Source organism: Acanthochromis polyacanthus, chromosome 10 (assembly GCF_021347895.1).
Source record: "Acanthochromis polyacanthus isolate Apoly-LR-REF ecotype Palm Island chromosome 10, KAUST_Apoly_ChrSc, whole genome shotgun sequence".
Classification (NCBI taxonomy): domain Eukaryota; kingdom Metazoa; phylum Chordata; class Actinopteri; family Pomacentridae; genus Acanthochromis; species Acanthochromis polyacanthus.
The window spans coordinates 23,038,493-23,065,246 of NC_067122.1; the positions used below are offsets into that span (position 1 = coordinate 23,038,493).

The 26,754-nt window shown below is 39.3% G+C and overlaps 1 protein-coding gene across 1 annotated transcript; it reads right to left on the reverse strand.

The window, feature by feature from the left end:
• Positions 1–22,490: 22,490 nt before the first annotated feature.
• Positions 22,491–26,714, reverse strand: si:ch211-153b23.4 (uncharacterized protein LOC335392 homolog). The gene is made up of 9 exons (XM_051954596.1): positions 26,639–26,714; positions 25,962–26,075; positions 24,189–25,865; positions 23,996–24,095; positions 23,760–23,908; positions 23,556–23,668; positions 23,379–23,468; positions 23,168–23,290; positions 22,491–23,078 (listed from the first exon to the last, which is right to left on the reverse strand). Exons 1-9 carry the CDS (start codon positions 26,691–26,693, stop codon positions 22,872–22,874), a joined length of 2,628 nt encoding a protein of 875 aa, XP_051810556.1. The 5' UTR covers positions 26,694–26,714; the 3' UTR covers positions 22,491–22,871.
• Between the last annotated feature and the right edge of the window lie 40 nt (positions 26,715–26,754).

Consider the following 26,754-nt stretch of genomic DNA (forward strand, 5'->3'; position numbering starts at 1 on the left):
GTGTGTTAGAAATTAAATGTTTGTTGCTATTTTCAAGTTGAATACAATTTCCTCTCTGTGTCTTTTGCAACGGCCACATCCCATTAATGCCTAGGCAGTGTCAGAGACTCTTAAGCTGTGGGAGGCTTATGAAAAAACTTGGATCCTGTAGTTTCTTGAACAAAACGAGTATACAGATGTCAAAGAGAAATTTCAATTTTGGACTGAGTTTTTTTTCCTGAAATAACATTTAACTTAAAGATAAACTTTATTGATCCCACAATGGGGAAAGTTCACCATTACAGCTGCTCCAAAGGAGAAAATAGGAGAATTAGGCACTACATTTTGTTTGTTCTTAGTTTGTATATTTCTGTTCATGTGTAGAGTAGCAGCATCAACTAGAGATCCTGTGAATTAAATATAAAATGCTATTTTTGATTTTAATGAACTTTTTCAAAAATATTTAGCTAGCCACAAACCCACCACAGTCAGTCATTTGACTGATATTGCTTTTTACATTTGGAACGCCTCTGACACTTTCAAAGACTGACAAAAGATGTTAATTCATAGAAATTCTCTGTCATTTATATATTCTCTGCCAGGTGTTTGATCAGAATTCAGTTTGACAATAAAGACATCATGGCAACATCAGATGGATTTCCTGCCAGTTTCTATGGGGAACCAGGAGTTTTAGGCATGTTGTCTAATGGGATCAGTGCATTCCTGGTACTTCTGCAGAACTTCAATACAGCTCGCACTGGCAATGCACCAGTAGGAGTGGAGAACATACTTGCAGGTAAAACTTTTAGAAACTCTGCTAAAATAATAGAACAAGAAGTAATATAGGAGAGGCTAAAGAACTTTAATTCTGTCTTTTTCTTCCCAGGTGTTCATCTCATCCTGATTGGTGGCATCTGCCAACTGGTGGCCGGACTTCTTTCCTTTCGAAAGTACGATCACTTGAGTGGTACTGCTTTTATTGGCTATGCTGCTCTTTGGGGTAGTTATGGTGCAACTCGAATCTACTTTGGCGTATTACCTCACACTCTGACAACAGCATCTGTTTTGAACAATTCATCTCTGCCCACGAACATGACCAGCAACATGTTTCTGAACGCTTCCACAGAGACCCCACTTTGTCCTTTATGCCTGTCCATCAGAGAGTCAGCAATTGCTGGTCTGGTCCCGTACATCCTTCTGTCCTTTCTGCTGGCATTTTGCTCTGCCACAGTCAACTACATCATGCCTTTTGTTTTTGGGGCCATCACAGCCACTTTAATCTTTGAAGCAGTGGTTCTCGTATCAGGCTCCTGGGCTCTGGTGGTCGCTGGAGTTCTGGAGCTGCTCATTTTGATCTTTGCCATCTATGGTTCAGCAGCACTGCTCGTCAAAGGTCTGACACAACGTCTTGTCCTCAAAGGCTTTGGGACGCCCCTCTTTAACGTTCTCTTGTTGGGGGCCGCCAACTCAGCAAGTACCAAGAGCATCGGCCAAGAGAAGAAGAAGAACACAAAATACGCTGAGCCCATGGCCTTGGGTTTCTTCTGTGACTCTGTTGCGCCGTTCATTTTTGCTTTCTACAGCTTTGGGTACATGAAATCATTTGGTGTAGGAGTTGCCTGGGTCTCAATCGTCTCAGTTGCCCAGCTGTTCTCCAGTTACTATGCCCATCTGCGCCAAGATTGCTACCACACGACAAAGTTTGGCTTTCATGCTACGTATTGGCTGATCAAGGCTTGGGACGAGTTTGTGGCGTCTGCTCTGATCGTGGAGGACAGTGAAGTTGCCTCTGGGAGGGAAGCAATGGTGGGAAACTGGTTCTTTGTGGTGGCAGGTTTGGTGCTGTGCGTGGGAAGCCTGAACATGGACGTCCTGGAACTGATTCACAACATGCTCTTTGTCTTGCTCACAGTGGCAACAGTCCCCCAGATCCCTCTCCAGGGTTACTACATCTTCTTTGGTGTAGCTTCCTCCTTGTTTACTGCAGCCTCCATCTATGGCACCTTCTCCCGTCTCATCAACACCATCGCAGAAAAGTCTCTCATCCCTGTTGGACCACAGCCCATCTCCACAGAGCAGCTGAAGAAGGCTCTGAAGTGCAGAAGATCTAAACAGGGAGACCAGGAGGTGATGCCTCAAACCGACGAGGCTTCTGATGCTTTGTTCTACCTTTCAAATGGGGTGGCCTCTCTGTCAGCTCTTCATTCAAATGTGTCCAGTATGAATCCTGCCCTCCTTCATCTGAGTGTCCCTTGGGTCCTCATCTCTGGAGCGATAATCCAGGCCTACGTCAGCAGATTGCAAGTCACCGGAGGTGGCCGGTTTGGGTCGGTCATCTCGTCCATCTATGTGGGAATTTGGGCAGCTTGGACCTGGTTTAGGTTTGCAGGTACGTCAGTACAAACATATGAACAGACTCACATTTTTTCTTTCTGAGTCACACAAGATTTTCATCCTAAATGTTTCTTTTCCAGGTGACCTGCTTCAGTTCTCCACAGAGACAGCTTATGGTTTTACAGCAGGAGCCATTGCTCTCCTGGTCATTAATGCTTCACTCATGTTGATTGGTAAGGTTAGCCACATACATTTTTAAATGAAACCATTTCATTGATTTTGTTCTTTTTTAAAAAAAAAAAATCTTTTTTGTGTCAGCTGCCTACAGGAACCTGGTTTTGCTGTTTCTGACAGCAGTCATGGAAGTTGTTCTGGTCTGTTTCCTGCTTTCCACCCTGCAGCGACTGCCATATGAACTAGAAAGTAAGTATAGATAAGACCTCATTTTACAATAGAGAAAAAGCCTTTAATTAAAACATACTAAAATATAGTAGTCAAATGTTCTAACTGATTGCCAAAATCTTTTTAAAGTGGCCATGCTCGCGCTGGTTTCAATCATTTGCATTTATGGAGCTCTGGCATCACTGCTCAGCTGCATCTTCTCACAGAGATTGCTACCTATGGGCCCTCCACTAATAAAGGTGAACAGTGAAGGAACTAAGTTGTCGCTTCTTCTCTAATTTATTTAGAATTTGCTGTAATTTATTATGTACATTGTATGAATTTGTCTCATCCACTGTGTTCTGTTTTAGGAGAAGGTGAAGCAGAAAACATCTCCAGAGCCGCCCTGTCCAGTGGCAAACTCACGACTCACCAGTGGTCTGTTGAAGATCGCTGGACTCCTGGAGGAAGGAGGAGTCTGTGGTATTCCCACAGACACTGTGTATGCCCTGGCTGCCTCCTGCAAAAACCCTCAGGCCATTGAGAAAATCTACAACATTAAAGTAAGACTGAAAAATGTGCTGTTAGTTAATGCAAAATATGGCACAGATCATTTGATTTCTCTTGAAACTCATCAACCTTTTTCCTATGACCTGCTCCAGGACAGACCAGCAGAGAAGCCGATATGCATTTGCATCTCCAGTGTGGAGCAGCTGGTGGCAGCCAATCCTCCTTTCAGTCCTCTGCTGTGGGAGTTTATGAGGAACGTGTATCCTGGAGGCATCAGCTGCATCGTCAGCAAAGGAGACTGGCTGTTCAGACTAGGTAAACAGTTCAGAGAGCAGTGATGTGTTCAGTTTGGATTTAATCAAGTTTCAGCTGTTTTCAGTATCAATTATTAGTGCTCACCCTCTCTTTTATTTCATCTTTTGTAGGAGTGGGACCAGCTTATGACCGTGTTGGTACCAAGGACAGCATCATGATCCGTGTCCCTGACCACACGGTGACCGGACACTTATGTGATATGACTGGACCTCTTGCTATTACTTCAGCCAATCCCAGTGGAGAGGCAGACAGCACTCACCACAGCATGGTCATCAAGTAAGTGTGTGGTCTATGTGCTCAGAGCACCCAGTGTGGTTTTAAGTAGCTGAAAATGAAATGTGTCAGTCTTTTTTATTTCATTTTCATTTGTAAGGCACTAATCTCAATCATTGAAGCTGCTATACAAATATATTTTACAGTGTCTGAACTGCAATTTGTTTTCCACAGCCGACTGGGACACAAGATCCAAGGAGTTCTGTGTGATGGCGACTCTAATGAAGTTGTTGCCTCCACCGTAGTCAACTGCCTGAAGATTGATGAAGGTAAATATCTGAACAATTAATCAAAATTTTGCTTTTTCCTCTTTTTTCAAAAGGTTATGCACAAACAAATTCTCACTCACTAAACTCTTCCTCTTTCCACAGGGATCATCACAATTGTAAGGGAAGGTTGTGTTCCTGCAGTGAAAGTCAGAGAGATCTTCGACAGAGTGAAAAGCAAGATGACCTAATTATTATGTCTTCATTCTTTCTAAGGGCTCCTCGTTAGAGCTGTCCAGACATTCTGCTTCTTCAGCTTCTGCATTTCTATGTATAAACCAAAGAGTGAAATCTGCTGTTCTTCTGGTCATGTCTTTGCTGTGGATATTAAACGCTGCTGTAAAATAAAACTACTATTATTACATTATTGCAATGTTGGCGATGTATTATGATTTTTTGAAAATGCTATGTAACACAAAACATCTGAGAAATCGAAATAAAAATTAACTTCAATTGAGTTTTGTTTAACTTGTATTATTTGTCAACAACCAATTCAAGATGCAATAAAATTGATAAAGCAGGTTTTAGAGAACATGTATAACCTGTTGCTATTGGTAATTAAACCTAATGTGAATTCTTTTTCTGCATTTGTGTGTAAATAAATAATATTTAAAATGGCATTCTGATGAAAAAATTCACTGAAGAGTAAACCTTTTGCAATACCACTGTAAATTCTTCAAATTATGTTATAATCATTTAAAAAATATCTCAGCGCTAACTCAGGTGTTGATAGAACAGTTATAAGTTGTATTTTTACCAGCAGGAAAACAATACATTTAAACCATTAAAATTATTCCTGTGTTGAATGTTTAAAGATGTACAAACCGCAAGACAGCACATATGGCATAAACACCACATGGGACACAGAAAACACTGTGGTATCCATAATTACACACACAGTAATTTGAACCTACCTGAGATTTTCAATGGATAAAAAGAGTTAATGCATAGCTTCTCCTCTACACTACAGATGTCAACAATTAACACACTTGTTCTATCTTTACTGACGTGATATGTAGCCAACATTCAAAAATGTGACAATGAGAGAGCAGTGAGGTGACTTGACTGAGCTTGTTCATATACTGCTGCTGTGGAGGGTGAAGTGGGAGCAGTACTGTCATACTTCACATGAGTCCACTGCCATCTTTTCTGGTGTCTCAGTGTTGAGCTGCAGCTTGTTGTCTCTTGTCTCAAGTCTCTTGTTTGCTTGCCAACGTGTTGCTGTCATTAGGAAGACAGAACTTCAGCAGTTTGACAGAAACTGTTGAGATGCAGTCATTGGTGCAGAGGAAAAACAGCAGAGTGGACAGCCAGCATCTCTGGGGAGCCTCAGAGCACACTGTCCAGGTGGAGGATGTGGTTCTCCCCAGCCTCATAAGCTACGGCCTGTCTGTCAGAGAGTTTTGATCCGCTGACAGGTAGAGGGGAGTTTGGTGAACTATGTGAGGAAGGTTTCAGGGACAACTGAACTGAAGGCCACAAACAACGCCCTCAGAAAGTTTCCTGGGGAATCTTGATGTTGTAGAATGTGATGTGATCTGGTGTTGTCCTCTACAGACCTGTTTTCCACAACTTCTGTAAGTTGTTGTTGTTGTATCTTCTTTAAGTCTTGGATGAAATATCCACATCAGTTGGTGCCTTCCAGACAGAAAGCTGCTATAAACTGTCCGATTTGCAGCTTTTCGATGTCTGGTCTTGTTCGCTTTCAGGTGAGATCCAGTTTTCAAGTGTATGCCTACATGGCAACTCGGCTTTCAAACACGAGTTCGAGCTACGCCAAGAGTCAACCAACAACCACGTCTTCCACCAGTCTTCTTAGAGGGATTCACTCTGAATCACTGATGTTAAACCCTGGATGTGAAATCATGCATCTTAATGATTTTCACATTATTGTGTGACCCATCACGTTCTGCATACTGGGCAGGAGTTTTAGGTTGCTACTGTAAATGTCTATATCATATTTTATCAGGGTATGTCTAAGTAACTCCCACTTTGGGGCTTGTATCACTGTCCACAAAAACTCAAATGTTTGTAATCATTTTACTGCAGATGACAGCCTTTAAAAATGAGCAGGTGGGAGAGGAACCAAAAAATGAACAAGAAAGAAGCCAGAACTGGACGCTGATGTCTGTGGTTTCTGCATTGTGTTGGACAGTCACATATGTATCATTCACGACCATGCGGTGAATGTCCTCCACTTGATCATCTGTGGTTGCTGATTTTTGCCACCCTGACTGTGGGTTGTCTTCAGTGTTCCCCCTGCCGCACTTGAAACCAGCAACCTTCTTCTGTCTGGTTCAATAGTGAGGTCAGGCCTTTACCAGGTGTGTTGATGATGTCTCTGCAGATTTCCTGGGTGGTCATTCTGTTTTTATGCAGATACTTGATCACAGCTCTGGCTTTTTCCTTGTCCATTTTTTGGTTTCCCTCTCACCTACTGATTTTAAAGGGTGTCTCCTGCAAAGAAACAACATCAAACATTACAGCCGTTGTGGATCATGGTATAAGGCTTTATAGTATACGGCTATACAGTTCACTTTTTGTAGTGCCCTTGTACATGGATGTTAAGTTGTGGGGAGGCCTGTTGTCGAAAATGAGCTGATGAAATTTTAACATCTTTTGTTTAAAAAGTCTGAATTTCCCAATCACAGGTATTTGTGACCACACCCACATACTTTAGTGTCACAATGTTTAGTCCAGCTGTCACAATAAAATGTGACATTAAATTGAAATAACATAGTTTACAGTGAACAAACAGTAAAACCTTTCATCCCAGCATTGAACCTGGTGTTATGGTAAATAATTACTGAAAGGGCTATTTTATGAACAAAATGATGCATTTCATGAAAGACCAAGTCAATACAAATCATCTTGTGTATCCCCCTCATGTAGACAAATGACTTTTCACTCTGTCTTTCTTGTGGCTGTTGTATATAAATGGATGCAGAACAATCTGACACTGAGGGCTGCAGACCTCATTTCTATTGTCATGTCATTAACATCACTGTAGACAGTTTGAATGTGACCTCACAGACCAGCAGACACACTGAAAGAGACACAAGGAACCTGTCAAACCTCTCTGCCAGGAGTATTCTACTCTACAAATGTGTTGTGTGATTTTTGAAAGATCTCATGTTCATTTTCTTGTGTTTCTTTGTTTTTAGTTTGGCGTTTACAAAATTGCATATTGGAAACAGATTTCTTTCAAAAGTCAAGTAAAACTAAAATGCTTTCTAAACTTTCTATTGTATATGCCTTCATACTTTATTTAACATTTTGGATGTTTGGATCTGTGGGCTTTATTTTGCCGTCTCCAGTTTGATTGATTGATAGTGTGTGACTTTGACAATTTAACATTTTTAAAATAAGTTTACATGTTTTATAGAATGAATGCCACAGTGGGATCACATCAAATGAAGATGAAATGACAAAAGAAAAGGTTTAAAAAGAATTATTGTTTCCAGACATTACAGTGAAAGGAGCAGAAAGAGGAAGAATTCTTCAACAATGAGGAAATTTAGTGAAACAGAAATTAGCTAACTCAAAGAAAGACCTGCTGAAAAAAGTTCCTTGTGGTTTCCCTTGCTGCAGGGATGCAAATGAACTCATGACAAAAAAAACAATGAGAGCTATTGTGAAGTTCATGTCAGGATGACTCGAGTCCGACTCACGAAAAACACAGAATGATCCACTTTTCTAGACTTTCCCCACCATGTCAGATGAATTAATGCCACTTCTGTCACATCTGTTGCAAAGAAAATCCTAAACTTACATCAAACAAGATAAAGACAAAGAATCATTGTCCTCAGACGTCACCCCAAAAGCAGCAGAAAGAAAATGAGTTATGTAACAATCAGGTAACAGCCAACGCTGGATGTTCAGTGCAGATGTGAAAGAACATAAATTAAAGACACACTGAAAAAAACATTCTTGGCATTTTCCATGTTGAAGAAAACAAGACAATGCACATGTGAGAAGAAAGAAAGCTTTTGTAAAAGGCTTACATACAAAGATAGATACATTTAGGAGAAATAAAACATTAAAACAAACTGACACTATTAATGTTTGCTTTGATATGTTAATATGTGAAGATTTGAAATACAGATACAATAAGTGATCAAATCAAGAGGACAAGGTGCATCTTAATACAGTTTCTGAAGGAGTAACGCTGCATGTCAAGAAAACCGTCTAACATACAGGCACTTCTTAGGTTCATTATCTAGAAAATGTGTGTATTTAATTGTGATCCTTCCATCACAGGTTTGAAAATGAATGAACATGAAGTGAGTGTGTTCATCTTGACTTGTAGCATCACCTCTTCAGGAATTGTGTTAAATCTACACTGAAAATGCTCAAAGCTGATGAAGTTGATCCATTGAATTGATCGTCTATTTAAAGTCTCCACATGTAAATAAATGGAAACAAACATGAATAGAACATGTTTCCATTTTCATTTGGATTTCTCTAAAATGCATTGAACAGTGGACATTTTAAGCCTTCCTTCCTGGTCATGAATCCTTTTACGTAATTTTCTTTTCCTCTCACGTGTTCATTGCCTAATTTCATGTCATGACTTTATTTGCATCAGTTCAACAGGAAAATCCAAGAATATTTTTTATTGCGTCTTCCGTTCAAGTTACATCAAATCTGTTCTATCATGTTTCACTGTTACATACCTCTTTGTCTTTCTGATGCTTTTGTGGGGAAGTCTGAGGACAATGATGCTTTGTCATTCAATGGCTTTCATTCATTCATCATTGATTGATTAGACATTAAGAAACATCTACAAAAGTGAATCATTCTGTGTTTGCATCTCAGGTGTTTTCCACAAAGTGGATGCAAGTCATCCTCACATGAACTTTAAACAACCAAACAGTATCACAAAGAAAAAACGATCCATATTCAAAGATGAAATATGTAGTTTGATGTCCTCAGGTCATGAACCTTGTTACATAAGTTTTTGTTTCTTGTCACAGGTTCATTGTTTTTGTCCTCGTCATGAATTTATCTGCATCACTTCAACATAGAGATCCAACAATGTGTCATTTATGTTACCTCATATCTGCACTGTGCATCAGATGTTGAATGTTTTCTCATTGTTACATAACTGGTTGTCATTCTGCTGCTGTTGGGGTGATGTCTGAAGACAACTTTTTCATTTGTCGGAAAGTTTGTGTTTTAGTTTGCAGATGATGTGAGAGAAGATGTGACATTCACTCATTCAATAGACACCTGAAAATGGAGATACATCAAGAAAAGTTATTATTTTCTTGTTTGTATCTTAGGTGTTTTCTACAAATTGTGAATTAATGATCATGCTCATCATGATGGAGATTTTGTAGATTTGGTTTCAGAACGTAAACTGTGTAAGTCAAGACTTTACAACAGTCTGTTCCATAAGGACCACAAAGCAGAGCTGAGTGTTCATCTGGAGATTCACAGTTTGCAGACTGAAATCTCATTTATATTTCACAGTTTTCGTTTGTTTCTTTGTTGGAAATTGTTGATTAACTGACTTCAGAGATTGTTGGAGATGTTAACTTATGATGGATATTAAACACAGTCTATGGAGAGGAAAACACAGAAGTGTCTGCATATCAGGGATTTTCTTTTTCTTTTTCATCTCTACTTGAATTCTTCACATGTGAATAAATGGAAGCGAAGATTAATAAAGTGTCAGTTCATTTCTGTTTCTGTTTTATTATTTCTCTAAAATGTATTGACCAGTTCTTGCCATGTCAATTCTTTCTTCCTGGTCATGAATCCTTTGACATCATTTTCTTTTCTTCTCATGTGTTCATTGTCTAATTTCCTGTCATGACTTCATTTGCACCATTTTCACAAGAAAAAAGTCAAGAATGTTTTTTCAATGTGTCTTTAGTTGATCTCTATCTATTTTTGCTCCACTGGAGACAAATTTGCACATTTCCTCATTGTTACATAACTCTTTGTGTTTCTGCTGCTGTTGGGATGATGTCTGAGGACAATGATCCTTTGTTGTTTGTTAGATAGTTTGTGTTTTACTTCGCTTTTGACATGGCAGACGATGTGAAATGTGGAAATGTGCAAATTTGTCTCCAGTGGAGCAAAAATAGATAGAGATCAACTAAAGACACATTGAAAAAACATTCTTGACTTTTTTCTTGTGAAAATGATGCAAATGAAGTCATGACAGGAAATTAGACAATGAACACATGAGAAGAAAAGAAAATGATGTCAAAGGATTCATGACCAGGAAGAAAGAATTGACATGGCAAGAACTGGTCAATACATTTTAGAGAAATAATAAAACAGAAACAGAAATGAACTGACACTTTATTAATCTTCGCTTCCATTTATTCACATGTGAAGAATTCAAGTAGAGATGAAAAAGAAAAAGAAAATCCCTGATATGCAGACACTTCTGTGTTTTCCTCTCCATAGACTGTGTTTAATATCCATCATAAGTTAACATCTCCAACAATCTCTGAAGTCAGTTAATCAACAATTTCCAACAAAGAAACAAACGAAAACTGTGAAATATAAATGAGATTTCAGTCTGCAAACTGTGAATCTCCAGATGAACACTCAGCTCTGCTTTGTGGTCCTTATGGAACAGACTGTTGTAAAGTCTTGACTTACACAGTTTACGTTCTGAAACCAAATCTACAAAATCTCCATCATGATGAGCATGATCATTAATTCACAATTTGTAGAAAACACCTAAGATACAAACAAGAAAATAATAACTTTTCTTGATGTATCTCCATTTTCAGGTGTCTATTGAATGAGTGAATGTCACATCTTCTCTCACATCATCTGCAAACTAAAACACAAACTTTCCGACAAATGAAAAAGTTGTCTTCAGACATCACCCCAACAGCAGCAGAATGACAACCAGTTATGTAACAATGAGAAAACATTCAACATCTGATGCACAGTGCAGATATGAGGTAACATAAATGACACATTGTTGGATCTCTATGTTGAAGTGATGCAGATAAATTCATGACGAGGACAAAAACAATGAACCTGTGACAAGAAACAAAAACTTATGTAACAAGGTTCATGACCTGAGGACATCAAACTACATATTTCATCTTTGAATATGGATCGTTTTTTCTTTGTGATACTGTTTGGTTGTTTAAAGTTCATGTGAGGATGACTTGCATCCACTTTGTGGAAAACACCTGAGATGCAAACACAGAATGATTCACTTTTGTAGATGTTTCTTAATGTCTAATCAATCAATGATGAATGAATGAAAGCCATTGAATGACAAAGCATCATTGTCCTCAGACTTCCCCACAAAAGCATCAGAAAGACAAAGAGGTATGTAACAGTGAAACATGATAGAACAGATTTGATGTAACTTGAACGGAAGACGCAATAAAAAATATTCTTGGATTTTCCTGTTGAACTGATGCAAATAAAGTCATGACATGAAATTAGGCAATGAACACGTGAGAGGAAAAGAAAATTACGTAAAAGGATTCATGACCAGGAAGGAAGGCTTAAAATGTCCACTGTTCAATGCATTTTAGAGAAATCCAAATGAAAATGGAAACATGTTCTATTCATGTTTGTTTCCATTTATTTACATGTGGAGACTTTAAATAGACGATCAATTCAATGGATCAACTTCATCAGCTTTGAGCATTTTCAGTGTAGATTTAACACAATTCCTGAAGAGGTGATGCTACAAGTCAAGATGAACACACTCACTTCATGTTCATTCATTTTCAAACCTGTGATGGAAGGATCACAATTAAATACACACATTTTCTAGATAATGAACCTAAGAAGTGCCTGTATGTTAGACGGTTTTCTTGACATGCAGCGTTACTCCTTCAGAAACTGTATTAAGATGCACCTTGTCCTCTTGATTTGATCACTTATTGTATCTGTATTTCAAATCTTCACATATTAACATATCAAAGCAAACATTAATAGTGTCAGTTTGTTTTAATGTTTTATTTCTCCTAAATGTATCTATCTTTGTATGTAAGCCTTTTACAAAAGCTTTCTTTCTTCTCACATGTGCATTGTCTTGTTTTCTTCAACATGGAAAATGCCAAGAATGTTTTTTTCAGTGTGTCTTTAATTTATGTTCTTTCACATCTGCACTGAACATCCAGCGTTGGCTGTTACCTGATTGTTACATAACTCATTTTCTTTCTGCTGCTTTTGGGGTGACGTCTGAGGACAATGATTCTTTGTCTTTATCTTGTTTGATGTAAGTTTAGGATTTTCTTTGCAACAGATGTGACAGAAGTGGCATTAATTCATCTGACATGGTGGGGAAAGTCTAGAAAAGTGGATCATTCTGTGTTTTTCGTGAGTCGGACTCGAGTCATCCTGACATGAACTTCACAATAGCTCTCATTGTTTTTTTTGTCATGAGTTCATTTGCATCCCTGCAGCAAGGGAAACCACAAGGAACTTTTTTCAGCAGGTCTTTCTTTGAGTTAGCTAATTTCTGTTTCACTAAATTTCCTCATTGTTGAAGAATTCTTCCTCTTTCTGCTCCTTTCACTGTAATGTCTGGAAACAATAATTCTTTTTAAACCTTTTCTTTTGTCATTTCATCTTCATTTGATGTGATCCCACTGTGGCATTCATTCTATAAAACATGTAAACTTATTTTAAAAATGTTAAATTGTCAAAGTCACACACTATCAATCAATCAAACTGGAGACGGCAAAATAAAGCCCACAGATCCAAACATCCAAAATGTTAAATAAAGTATGAAGGCATATACAATAGAAAGTTTAGAAAGCATTTTAGTTTTACTTGACTTTTGAAAGAAATCTGTTTCCAATATACAATTTTGTAAACGCCAAACTAAAAACAAAGAAACACAAGAAAATGAACATGAGATCTTTCAAAAATCACACAACACATTTGTAGAGTAGAATACTCCTGGCAGAGAGGTTTGACAGGTTCCTTGTGTCTCTTTCAGTGTGTCTGCTGGTCTGTGAGGTCACATTCAAACTGTCTACAGTGATGTTAATGACATGACAATAGAAATGAGGTCTGCAGCCCTCAGTGTCAGATTGTTCTGCATCCATTTATATACAACAGCCACAAGAAAGACAGAGTGAAAAGTCATTTGTCTACATGAGGGGGATACACAAGATGATTTGTATTGACTTGGTCTTTCATGAAATGCATCATTTTGTTCATAAAATAGCCCTTTCAGTAATTATTTACCATAACACCAGGTTCAATGCCGGGATGAAAGGTTTTTACTGTTTGTTCACTGTAAACTATGTTATTTCAATTTAATGTCACATTTTATTGTGACAGCTGGACTAAACATTGTGACACTAAAGTATGTGGGTGTGGTCACAAATACCTGTGATTGGGAAATTCAGACTTTTTAAACAAAAGATGTTAAAATTTCATCAGCTCATTTTCGACAACAGGCCTCCCCACAACTTAACATCCATGTACAAGGGCACTACAAAAAGTGAACTGTATAGCCGTATACTATAAAGCCTTATACCATGATCCACAATGGCTGTAATGTTTGATGATGTTTCTTTGCAGGAGACACCCTTGAAAATCAGTAGGTGAGAGGGAAACCAAAAAATGGACAAGGAAAAAGCCAGAGCTGTGATCAAGTATCTGCATAAAACCTTCTGGTTTTACATAGAATTTATTGTTTGTTTTGGGGACTTTAATACAAGACAACTTGTATCCACTTTCTGGAAAACACAAATGAATAACTTTTGTTTATGTTTCAGCCGTTTTATGCATCCAATGAATGAATGAAATGAATGAATGTCCCTTCTGTCATATGAAATGCAACCTCAAACCTCAGATCTGCTGTCATATTCGTTCTGATCTGATCGCTTTAATCTGTGTTTGGCTTGTTTTACTTTTCCTGGTATGTACAGTTTGGTGTTAAAATATTTTTATTGCTATTTTGAAGTTAATGTCAGTATTTATGTTTCTAATAAATATATAACTGAATGAATGAATGAATGAATGAATAAATCACTGCCACATCTTCTGTCACATCATCTTCAGAGTGAAACACAAACTTGCCAACAAAAGACAAAGGATCATTGTTCTCAGACATCATCCCAACAGCAGCAGAAACACAAAGAGTTATGTAACAATAAGAAAACATTCAACACCCGATGCACAGTGCACATATGAGGTAACATAAATGACACATTGTTGGATCTCTATGTTGAAGTGATGCAGACAAATTCATGATGAGGACAAAAACAATGAACCTGTGACAAGAAAGAAAAACTTATATAACAAGGTTCATGAGCTGAGGACATGAAATTACATCTTTTATCTTTGAATATGGATCGTTTTTGTCTGTTTTTGATACTGTTTGGTTGTTTAAAGTTCATGTGAGGTTGATACCTTGATATCCTCAGATATCACCCCAACAACAGCAGAAACACAACGACTAATGTGCCAAATTTCAGTTCTTCAGTGTGCATATGACGCAGCATAAATGAAAGACATTGAAAAACCATTCTTGGATTTCCTCGTTGAAGTTACACAAATTAATTTCTGTCAAGAAATAAGACAATGAACATGTGAGAAGAAACAGAAACTTGTGGAAGATTGTGAAAAAGGAACTGATGACATGTAAGAATGGATTCAAATTATAAAAGCATTGTTCAATCTTTTTACAGAAATAAAAAAATACACAATCCCTATAAACGCTTGCTTCCATTTGTTAACATCATAAGAGTTTAAATACAGATACTGAGGTGATCAGATCAAGAGAACAACCTCATCAACTTCGAGCATTTTTAGTGTCAATTTTAACACATTTATTGAAGGCGTGATCTCGCAAGTCAAAGAAAACACACAAACAAATGAGAACAGGACTATTTACAGGTTATTTCTTTTCCTGCTGCTGGTACACAACTGTCTGTGGTCACAAACAGCTAGCCTTTACGATTTTGAATGCTAGCAAATAGCTTACCTTCCTGCTTGACTCTTGAGTCGTAGTTTGCAGAAAAAACGTATTTTACTGAGTGTGTAAACTGGCTGCCAGCCTCTGAGCCGTAGCTGTCCGTTCCTGCGCTGACTGATTGCTAGCGTAGTTAGCATGCTTCGTGGAAAAGTGCCGGCTGATATCGTATTGTTTAAAACCGTAATGGACGGACTTCAGCGAAAGATATTTAATAGTCCACTCCTTCTGAAACACTCGACACTCACTGTCGACTTCTCTTTTCTTTGATCCACTCATTTGTTACGCAGGCGTGAACTAACCGTGACGTCACCCGTTGGTTTCAACGACGAGAAAATGAAGCCCGGATTTTGCTACTTCCTGGTCGCTGTTTTGGATTTTTTGGAGCCAGTGACGTAAAAAGCGTCATCAAACAGACTGGACCGGAGAGCAACTAGGGGCAGGATTGGCTGAGGACTCTCTTATCCCGCCCACGTTTTACCGCAGAGGCTTCTGTTGCTGTCTATCAAGTATAGCCACGCCTCCTGGCTCCGCCAACTTTAACAATTTATTTAAAATTCAGTATTGATTTATTTTAAGATCGGCCACCTGATCTCTCATTTTGACCATGAAAACTAACGGGAAAAAATCCTGAGCTGTAGAAAATCAGTCTATCAAATTTTATTTTTTCCAAAAATGAATTGGGGTCTATGGAGAAAAAGCTTTTTGGAGCCAACCCTAGCGGACGGCGGGATATTGCAAGTTTTTGACACTTCCGGGTGGACTTCAATTCTGGAGCCAGATGCTACGTCCACTATATTTTTTTTTTTTTTTTTTTTTTTAATTGACAAATGAAGCTTATAAGCTAACAGCAATTTACATTCAGACAAAGTACTGATCGGTGTTAATAAACATTCGCATATCAAAACGAAACAAAACAATAATAATAAACAAAACAATGAAAGCCAACAACATCATGGTGCAACGGGGTTAAAGGACAGAGCAGACATGTCATTGTAGAGCCACATAGCTTTTTTTGAGTTACATAGTTTCAGAGAATCCTTCAGAATTAAAAGATCTTTTAAGAAAACAATAAAAGCTGGTTTGGCATCTCCAAATTTACATTTGTGTATAAAGAATTTTGCCATTACAATTAAATTATTAATTGTAAATTGTTTTTTCTTATTCTTCAATATAAGACCAAATTTAACATTAGAATAAGTCAAGGATGATATTCCCAGACCATTATAGTCTGCCCATATGCAAAAACTGTCCCAAAAAATTTTTGTAAAGATACAAGCAAAGAACAAATGTTCTTCTGTTTCGATATTACTGGTGCAAAAGGCACATTCGTTGTCCTCAATATTAAATATGGAATGCAAGTATTCTTTACAAGGGTAGATACTGTTTATATGTTTAAGATGCACTTCTTTAGCTTTAGGTGGGATAGGAAACTTAGTATAGTGACATCTAATGACCCTAATATTTTGACTTGTGAAACCATCCATTAACTTTCGTCTCCTGAGAGGTAATGGAAAGCATTCATTGGTTATAGTCATTCTTAAAAATTTGTTATTACATTTTTGTCTACAAAGGGGCATTGTTGAATGGAAAGAGAGTGTAAACAGGGAACAATAGGACTATAAGATAGAGTACCTTTTAAAGTACATACAAGTGCCTGTGGTATTGCATTAATAACATCTGAAAATTGTTGGATTGAACAAGCAATGTTGTATTTACTTTGAAAGTCTGTATAATCAAGTAAATTCCCTCTTCCATCCATGAGGTGCCGTACCGACCATATCCCCTGATCAGCCCAATCTTTCCAGTAAAATGATTTTTTCTTAATGAGGATGTATCTATTGTTCCATATTGGAGTATCATGGGGTGTGAAATTATGTTTATAAACCAGTTTCCAGTAATTTAGGACTTGTTCATGAAATTTGGACAGTTTTATGGGTAATTTGGATAATTCAAAATCACATTTTAGGAGAAATTGAATACCACCAAGATTACAGAATAATTTAGACGGGAGATTAAACCAGATTGAATCCATATGAGATATAAAGTTTTGTAACCACCTTAATTTTAAAGCGCCATTCATTGGATCAAAATCAATAGCGTTAAAACCACCTTCTTCCAACGATTTAACCACGTCATTTCTCCTTATAAAGTGATGTTTGTTCTTCCAGATGAAGCTAAAGTTGTTTTGATTGATTTGTTTGATGAGGTTTTGAGGGACATCAAGTGAGTAGGCAGGGTAAATAATCCTTGAGAGACCCTCCATTTTAGAGAGGAATAATCTGCCAAACATGGAAAGGTCTCTCTGTAACCATATATTTAGAATATCTTTACTCTTCTTAATCGTATTATCAAAGTTGTTTTTTACTCTATCAACTGGGTTCTTTGAGATCATAATTCCTAAGTATTTGACTTGGTCTTTCACGGGAATGTTATACAATGATATTTGGGGATGGTCATGAATGGCCATTAACTCACATTTATCAATATTTAAGTAGAGCCCAGAGGCTTTAGAAAAACGGTCAATTACTTGTAGAGCAATGGGTATTTGTGCCTCATTTTTAAGAAAAAGGGTGGTATCATCTGCGAGTTGACTAATAGCAAGTGGCGTTCCTAAAACAGTTAACTTTTCAATTTCTTCACAATTTTTTATCATAATACTTAGAATTTCGGAAACCATAATAAACAATAAGGGCGATGCCGGACACCCTTGGCGAATACCTCTTTTAACACTGAAGCGCTTACAAGAACCAAAAGGGAGCAACACCGAGCTACTGATGTCACTATACAGCATTTGGATAAGGTCACAGAAGGGGTTTCCAAAACCATAATGATGTAATGTATCTAGCATAAAAGAGTGTTCAACTCTGTCAAATGCTTTACAGAAGTCCAAAAACAGAATGAAACCATCTTCTTCAATTCTGTCACGATAATCTAACAAATCGAGTACAAGTCTAATATTATTGTGAATAGAGCGACCTCTAAGAAAACCAGATTGAGATTCGCTTATAATGTGTGAGAGACCCTTTTTAAGCCTGTTGGCAATGACATGAGCAAGTAATTTATAATCTACATTGAGTAAAGTTATTGGTCGTAGGTTATGGAGATATCTTTTGTCTTTGCCACTTTTTGGGATCAATGAAATCAGGCCTTGTTTCATGGTGGTCATCAGAGATTTGTTTCTGATACATTCCTGTACTGCGAGGAAGAAAAGATCTTTTATGTCCTCCCAAAAGTGTTTATAAAAGTCTGATGAGATGCCGTCCTGTCCGGGAGACTTCCTTAGGGAGAGTTGTTTAACCGCAGCATCAAACTCAGACAATTCAATGGTCAAGTCACACATTTTCTTAAAGTCCACACTTATAGATGGAATGTTGTGGTTTATGCTGTCCAAAAGTGTGTCTCCATCACAGGGCGCAGGTGTATAAAGATCTTTATAAAATTTGTAGACCTCATCAGAAATAGTTTTTGGATCTGTGCATTCAACATCATTAATCATAAGTGTGCTAATCTGATTTCTTTCCTGTCGTCTTTTTCAAGGCCACAGAAGTACGCTGTGTTACGTTCTCCATCTTCGATCCATTTCGCTCTTGACCTAATAAAGGCTCCTCTGGCCTTCCTGGAGCTTAATTCATCCAACTTACACTTGAGGTTTATGAAGGCAGCTTTGTCAGAGTCTAACATTGGGGTCTTTTTACAGTAATCATCCAAGTCTTGTATTAATTTCAATTCCTGTTCCCTTAGAGCCTTGCTTCTTTCTTTGCCAAATTGTATTGAAATCTGCCTAATTTTAAATTTAAGAAACTCCCATCTGCAACAGTAATTACCAATAGATACATCATATTTGATATCCGCAATCAGGCCTTTAATTGTTTCACAATAGTTTTGGTCTTTTAGTAGGTCCGTATTAAATTTCCAATATACATTTCTTTTATTAGCTGTGACATCTGGTTTTAGGTTGAGAGACAACAGACAGTGGTCAGTTAAAGGTGCCGTGGAGATTAGTACCTCTGAAACATAGCTAGCTAATCCTGGGGCACCTAACCACAAGTCAATCCTTGATTTGGTAGATCCATTAGGTTTGATCCAAGAGTATTGTTTAAGACTTGGATTTTTGTTCCTCCAGATGTCAATCAAGGAGAAAGTATTACAAAATTCTAGTAAAGTGGTATTATAATGATTAACACTAAATTTTGATGGATATCTATCTAGATAATCATCCGGAGCCAAATTAAAATCTCCCCCAGTAATATTAAGTCTGTATGGTATAAGATTTTGTATTGAGAGATAATTTCAGTGATTTCTTGCAACAGATTCCTATTTTGGGTGGTATTATTATAACCATAAATGTTTGTCAGAATTATATGTGCATCATCAACTTTTATAACAACTGTCAGCCAATGGCCTTTATCATCTGCCTTATGGGAAAGTACATTACCCGGACACTTGTTAAGGCAGATGGCGACTCCTGCGGACTTGTTGCTGCCATGGCTGAAGAAAATTTTGTCTCCCCATTGTGTTGTCCAGAATGCGGCATCAGTGGCACACGAGTGAGTTTCTTGAAGGAGGACACAGTGTGATTTAAACCCTTACAATGCAAAAAAATGGCTTTCCTTTTGAGATTGTCTTTAAGACCCCTTGAGTTCAACGAAACAAAACTTAAATTGGCTTTCAAAACATTCATCTGCTGGCAAACTTCGCCGCAATACAAATAAACAAATAAAATGTAACACGAGAAATCAAATGAAAGTGTTTAGTGACTTAAGGTTACTTGAAAAGTTGTCATTTCCTCCTATTAATGTTCTCCCACATGAAGCACTTGTAAGTAGCATTACTTAAGTTGTAATACGACGACCTTCAATGTATCCGTAGGGGCCTCGAAAGTACGCCTTCCGTCCCTCTTGGCGCGCTTGTTTGATGTGTGGCCATATCAGTTCTCTCGCCTCCTTGACCTCCTTGGTGAGATCTTCCCCGAACCGGATTCTAGCGTTTCGACAGACCTCTGAATCTTTTGTCATATCCCACATAGCATCTCTGTGTTGCCGTTTGGTGAACTGAACAATGATGTTTCTTACTCTTCCCTCCTCTTTGCGGCCAAGCCGATGCACAGTATCCACAATGTCATCCATTTTCTGAGCCCACTGAGGAGCTATTTTTGCGAACAGTTCAATGACTTCGCGTCTGGTGTTTTCATTCATGGCCTCTTTCATTCCTTTAATTTTGAGATTCCATCTTCTCTTATAAGTATCATGTTCTTTGCTTCTTTCTTTTAACACAATCATTTCAGCTTTTACAACCTCCAGTTCGTGTTCCAATGCAGTAATTTTCGCCTTTGAGTCTTTGATTTCTGCTGCATTGAATTCTGTTGTCTTGGCAAGGCTCGCTAGCATATCACAGTTTTGCGTTAGCTTAGCAGCAAACTCTCTCATGCGATCTTCTTGTGAATCAAATTTTATGTTTAGGTTGTTGATGGCAGCCAGGATAACAGAGCCAGTTACCTCTTCTTCATTTTGCTTGGATACTTTTCGTGGATGATCTTTAGACGGTGTTGGGGGAGAGAAGAGTCCTCTCGATCTCTCTTGTCGCTGTTGCGGTCTATTTCGATCGGCGTGGCGTTGACCATAGCATACCCGTGGTCAAACAGTTTCTGCGAAGACACAGTTGCGTTTTGTTTTGACATTTTGGTCTCAGTATAATTGCCAGTTGCTTTGCTAAGGCGAAATGTGGGGTTTCGTGGGAATTCCTCGTCAATATTAAGACTTTGGAGGGAATATACTTAGAGAAGACGAAAGACCGAACCGCTCAGAGCGCCGCCATCTTGCCCCCTCCGCTACGTCCACTATATATACAGTCTATGTTGTTACGGCAGGGCTCAATGCAGCTGCAACGTAGAAGAAGAAAAATTAAACCAACAAAGGTCACTTGTGTCTGGAGCACGCCATCTAGTGGGGTCAACAGAAACATCGGGTACTGCAGGGGAAGGCCAAATGAATGTGGTCTTTACTGTCCATCCATCCATTCTCTATACACCGCTTTATCCTCATTAGGGTCGCGGGGGGTGCTGGAGCCTATCCCAGCTGACTCAGGCAAAGGCAGGGGACACCCTGGACAGGTCGCAGGGCTACATATACAGACGAACAATCACACTCACATTCACACCTACAGGCAATTTAGAGTAACCAATTAACCTCAGCATATTTTTGGACTGTGGGAGGAAGCCGGAGTGCCCGGAGAAAACCCACGCATGAACAGGGAGAACACCCAGGCCAGGATTTGAATCGGGGATCTTCTTGCTGCAAGGCAAAAGTGCTAACCACTACCCCAGTGTGCAGCCCAGTCTTTACTGTAATTTCGTCAATTCTAATATTGACAAAATTATTTCGCAGGTCGGATTGAAAAGCCCAACGGGCCGTATGTAGGCTGGAGTCCGTAGTTTGCCCATGCCTGATTAACGTCTTCGTCTTCTCTCTGATCCATGAAAAACAAGGTCGTTCACTTTGACCTTACACATAGTCTGCCGTTCCCTCTTGACTTTTTTTCCTGTTTGAAATTTCAAACAATAGACTAGGGAAAAAAAGGTAAAGTGTAGTCAGGACATGTTATGAAATGCATTACTTTCACAGAATAAAAAGAAAATCATAATTAGTTGAAGAAGCATGAAAGCACTATTGGATTTCATTTGCCTTTATTCCCTCCTTGAGAACCAGTAAATGGTGTCGTTCCTGGATGGTGCTCTTCTGATGGTCTTATTATGGTTACCATTGGACCAGCATATGGTCATCGGTCATTGGTTATTATTATTATTAAGTTAATATTTCTCACTGCTTCATTCCGACATAAATGACAGTGATGGAGAGAGTTAAATGGTTGACAGATAAACACACTGTTGGCTCCATTATTTACATTAGGGCACAAAGGAGGCCTAAATGTTTGACGCATGACACAGGATTCATTCATGCTTCTTACACTCAACAAAAATTTAAACGCAACACTTTTGTTTTTGCTCCCATTTTTTATGAGATGAACTCAAAGATCTAAAACTTTTTCCACATACACAATATTCTCTCAAATATTGTTCACAAATCTGTCTAAATCTGTGATAGTGAGCACTTCTCCTTTACTGAGATAATCCATCCCACCTCACAGGTGTGCCATATCAAGATGCTGATTAGACACCATGATTAGTGCACAGGTGTGCCTTAGACTGCCCACAATAAAAGGCCACTCTGAAATGTGCATTTTTTATTGGGGGGGGGTCCACTCCTCTTCAGTGGCTGTGAAAAAGATGACTGTGTCTCAGTAACATGTATGAATTCATTCAGTGTTTGCTTTGAACTTGGACAAAAATTCTTGAAAAACAGAATTTTTTTCCAAAATAATATTTATTAATTTGGTGAAAATTCCCTCCTGTTCAAGCATTATTTGGCAATACTTGAAAATATCAGTTTTATAAAACATGAAACAGGCTATACATTTCATAACAGCAGCTGATAAAGGGCAGTAAGTGCATTTGAATGATTTTAATTTATTGAATATTTATTTTTATTATCCAACATTCATGTAAATGCAAACACTGTTTTGTAATAATGTAATATCATACAGTGCATTCATGTAATGTGGCAAAATACAACTTTGACTCAACATAACATTCAAAATAAACAACATATAATGGAAAAAATACACCGTACACTCCAAAAATGTTTATCTATACAGTGATAAAAGAAATGCTGTACATAAGATTGTGCCTGTTAATAACGCTTATTACACATTCAGACTTTAAAACCACTCAAACAAACAAGCACATGTGATAAACATATCAGTATTTATCAGATTACTTAATGACATCTGTGCTATAGGTGGGAGAATATTTAAACAGTGCACTGATGTTATGAGCCAGTTCTGAGGGTTGGACTTTGTTCAGGTGAAACACTGAACGGTGTGGAGTTTCCAGTCCCTCTTCCTGACTCTGCTGTGTCGTCCTCTCCTGAACTCTGCTCCGTTTGAGTATCTGGGAGATGCAGATCACTTTCAAAAGCAGGATTCGTCTGTCCCTGTCTGTGCCGCCTCTGAACCTCCTCAAAGAGCTCAAGAACCTTGAAAGGACAAAAACAAAAGCAGGTATTAAGAAATGAGACAAGTGTTTGTGAATGATGAACAGAGCAAGTGAGGATATTTATGTTACCTTGGATTTAGGAATGAGACCCACTCTGAAGAAACCAATCTGTCCAGTCTCAATCTTGGTGCAGTCGACCACAGTAGATGCAATGTTCTCTGGAGATGGTCCATCACACAACACTCCATCCACCTTAACAACAAAATGTTCATACAGTTCACTGACAAAACAGAAACACAGGTTCCTATTGCTTTTACCTACTCTAAGTTATTGTCTTTACCTTGTCTCCCAGTTTGGCAAAAACTTGGTTATGGTGAGTTGTGTCTGCTTCTCCTGTAGGGTTGGCTGAGGTTACTGCAATAGGCCCCACCTGCACAAATAAAAACTAGTTTATGAACTGAAGGGTGTTCTGGCAAAATTGTCATTTATTTTAAGACATGCAGTGATCTGTTTGTACCAGATTAATGAGATGTGTTGCCACAGAACAGTCTGGGTTTCTGATAGCGATGCTTTGTGGAGTCCCGATGTGTTTGGCAGCATCTCCCAAACCAAACGTGTCCATCCAGGGACCTGCATGAGATCAGATGATGATCATAAAACCTCACCATGCTATGCATGAAGCACACACACAGTATGCAAACACCCACAAACACAGACCTACCTCTGGGTATAACCATGCTAATAGAGGACGGCCACGCAGCCTCCATGAAGTCCAGCAGCAGAGGGCTCAGCAGGTGTCGAACCGACTCCAGCTGCTTGATGGAGGAGATCCACAGGGACATGGGTCGGTCCTGCGCCTGCTTCTTCACTCTGAAATGAAGGAGAGATCAGAGGGCAATGAGAAAGAACCATGAAAAAAATGTAGAGAGGGACACATTTAGAAACATCTGAGCTTACTTGTAAGCTTTGACAACTGCGTCTGGCCTGTTGCAGGCCGCCACCAGCACATAGACGGTGTCAGTCGGCATTCCACATATGCCACCGTTTTTCATGATTTCTACAGAGGGGAAGAGAAGACAACAAATGTCACATCAAGAACATAAACAGCAGTTTATTTCACAAATCAGCATCATTGTCTTTCATATCTCACCTGCAATCTGCTGCACAGATGTGGCCTTGCGGGCGGGTACATGTGGGCAGATATCTGCCCCTCCTCCTACCCCACTCAGCTTCACAAGAGCTCTTCCTAAAGGGATCTGGGGGGACTGGAAGGTGCTGTTGAAAATGTTTGCCAGGAAACAATAAAAACTGACCAGGCCAAAGATGATGGTTACTCCAATGTCGTAGCCAAAAGGCAGCGCACCTACTGCATCCAGCAGGAAGCTGATGAGGATGAGCTGGAAGGTGAGAGCGTAGATAAACCAGGCCACATTTACAAACAGTGCTGCTGCTGTCACCAGAAAGTTAAACAGCATGAAGCTAATGATCCCAGCAGCCAAATTAAAGCCTCTGGTGTCACCGTACAGGCCGCCATATCGAGTCAACCCCCACACTGTCCACATCATCCCGTACAGAATAAAAACTGTGCTCTCAAAGCTTTTACCCCGAGCGAAAGCTACTGAACCACACAGCAGCTGCAGAGCCCCACCAGCCATCACCACCCAGGGCAGAACCAGCACAGACAGAGGATTTCTGTCACCAACTGTGGCTGTGATGGCGAAAGCAGCCAGAACACTGCAGGCGTGGCCCAACACCTCTGCATCTGCATATTTAGAGTAGCCCAGGTGAGGGCTGTGCAGCTCTTTATCCTGCGCTCTGAGAGTAACACTCTGCATCCTGGCTGCTAAAGCCTTGAAATAGCCCTGCCCCGTGGGAATGGTGGTGCTGGACACCATGTTGAATGTGGTAACTAAAAGCATGCCGGCAGAAACTACAAATATCGCTGCTTGTACACCTTGAGTGCCTCCTTGGAAGAAGCCTTGAGGCTGGGCTGCTATGGCAACACAATAGGCTACAAAGAATAACTGGTAGAGTCCCTCCAACAAGCTCTTCTGACAGCTGAACAGAGCCAGGACGGAGAAAAGCACTGAAAAGACAGCAGGGAAGGGAACAGGGGAGAAAGGCTGAATGGAGTAAAATGATAACAGAGCGCTGTAACCTTCTGCAAATTTCAGTATTGCTGTGAAACCACAGAAAGTGGCAGCGAGCGTGTCCATAGCTCGGTAAAAGAGGACGCACATGCCAAGCTGGAAGACTCCAGCCGTCCACAGCCAGGGGACGTGACCGACGGAGAGCCGAGGGACCACACCTAACAGGGGGCAGGCTAATACAGAGGCAGATAACAAGTTCATCACCAAAGCTACTGACACCGCATCACTACAGCCCTCGTTCTGCTGTGTTTTCAGCTCAGCTTTTATCTTCAGGCCTGTTCCTGGAGGCTCCACCTTACCATGAGTGATGGTGGACAGAAGACGTCCAAAACCAAAGTAAACACACACCAGACAGACAAACAGGTAGTTAGCAGCTGTGGCAGTTTGACCGAAACCTGCAGCTGACAGACCAGCGATCTGATGTGCACAGGCTAAAGAAATGCCGACTGATATGAGAAACAGAGCAGCTTTCTTTACTAAGAGTGAAACGCTGCCTATGATGAACAGAGCTAAAGTGAACGCTGCCAGGCCAGGAACCAGAGAGGATCTCAGCTCTGCAGGCTGCAGCACCTTCTGTCCCACCAGGATGTAGACCAGACCTGAGCCACACCACAGAGCAGAGACAGTCAGACACAGAGAGGAAAACAGCCGAGCGTGGGACTGACTGTGACGGACACCTGGGAGAGAAACAAGGCAGCGTCAGGAGACTGAGAACAAGGAGAAAATTAACATCTATTAACATCTACAAATGCAATGACAAAGTTAAAACACACCTGCATAAGCTACAATGGCTGCGATGATGAGGAGCAGAATGCCCAGTGCAGTATGGGGGATGAAGTCTTGCTCAGAAGAGCTGGCATAGTTGTTCACCAAAAGCAGGAGGGAACCTACAAGTCCAAACCAAAGTCTTTATCTGCTGCTGCAGGTTATTAACCAAAACAAAGATGATGTTATTACATGATTTCATGTCTTTCACAAGACTGAAAAGTTTTTCCAAATGAAATAGCAAGAGAGGGTTACCATGTAAAAGTGAGATAAAATCTGATTTCATGATGAAATTATTTCATGAATTACTATATTTATTTTAAAAACACAAATATTTACAGCACTGTGTTTTGTTTTTAATTATGAAGCTGCTCAAGCTTGACTTTAGCAGTAGTGTCATGTTTTTTGCTCTTATGCCGGAAAAAAAAATTGATTCAAAATTTGAATTTATACGTCACTGTATGTTTTCCCATATTAACAGGAGCATCTAACTTAGTAATAACGCATTCATTTGTTTTTATTTCACATTTTACAGAGCACCTTTTAAGATGCCACAATATATTTACAACGGTACAATTATTTTTAGCATCATAAATATTTTATAACAATAAAACGAAGAAAATACAGCACAGTAGAAAGTTGACTGCAATGTTTTCTTTTTCAGTAATAAAATATGGAAACTTACCAGCGGAGATGCCCAGGATACCGACTGACACACGCAGTGAGTGAAGCTGAGCCATGACGAGTGTTCCTGAGACGACGTGAGGCTGGCTTTTATACGGCTGCGTCTGACGTCATCAC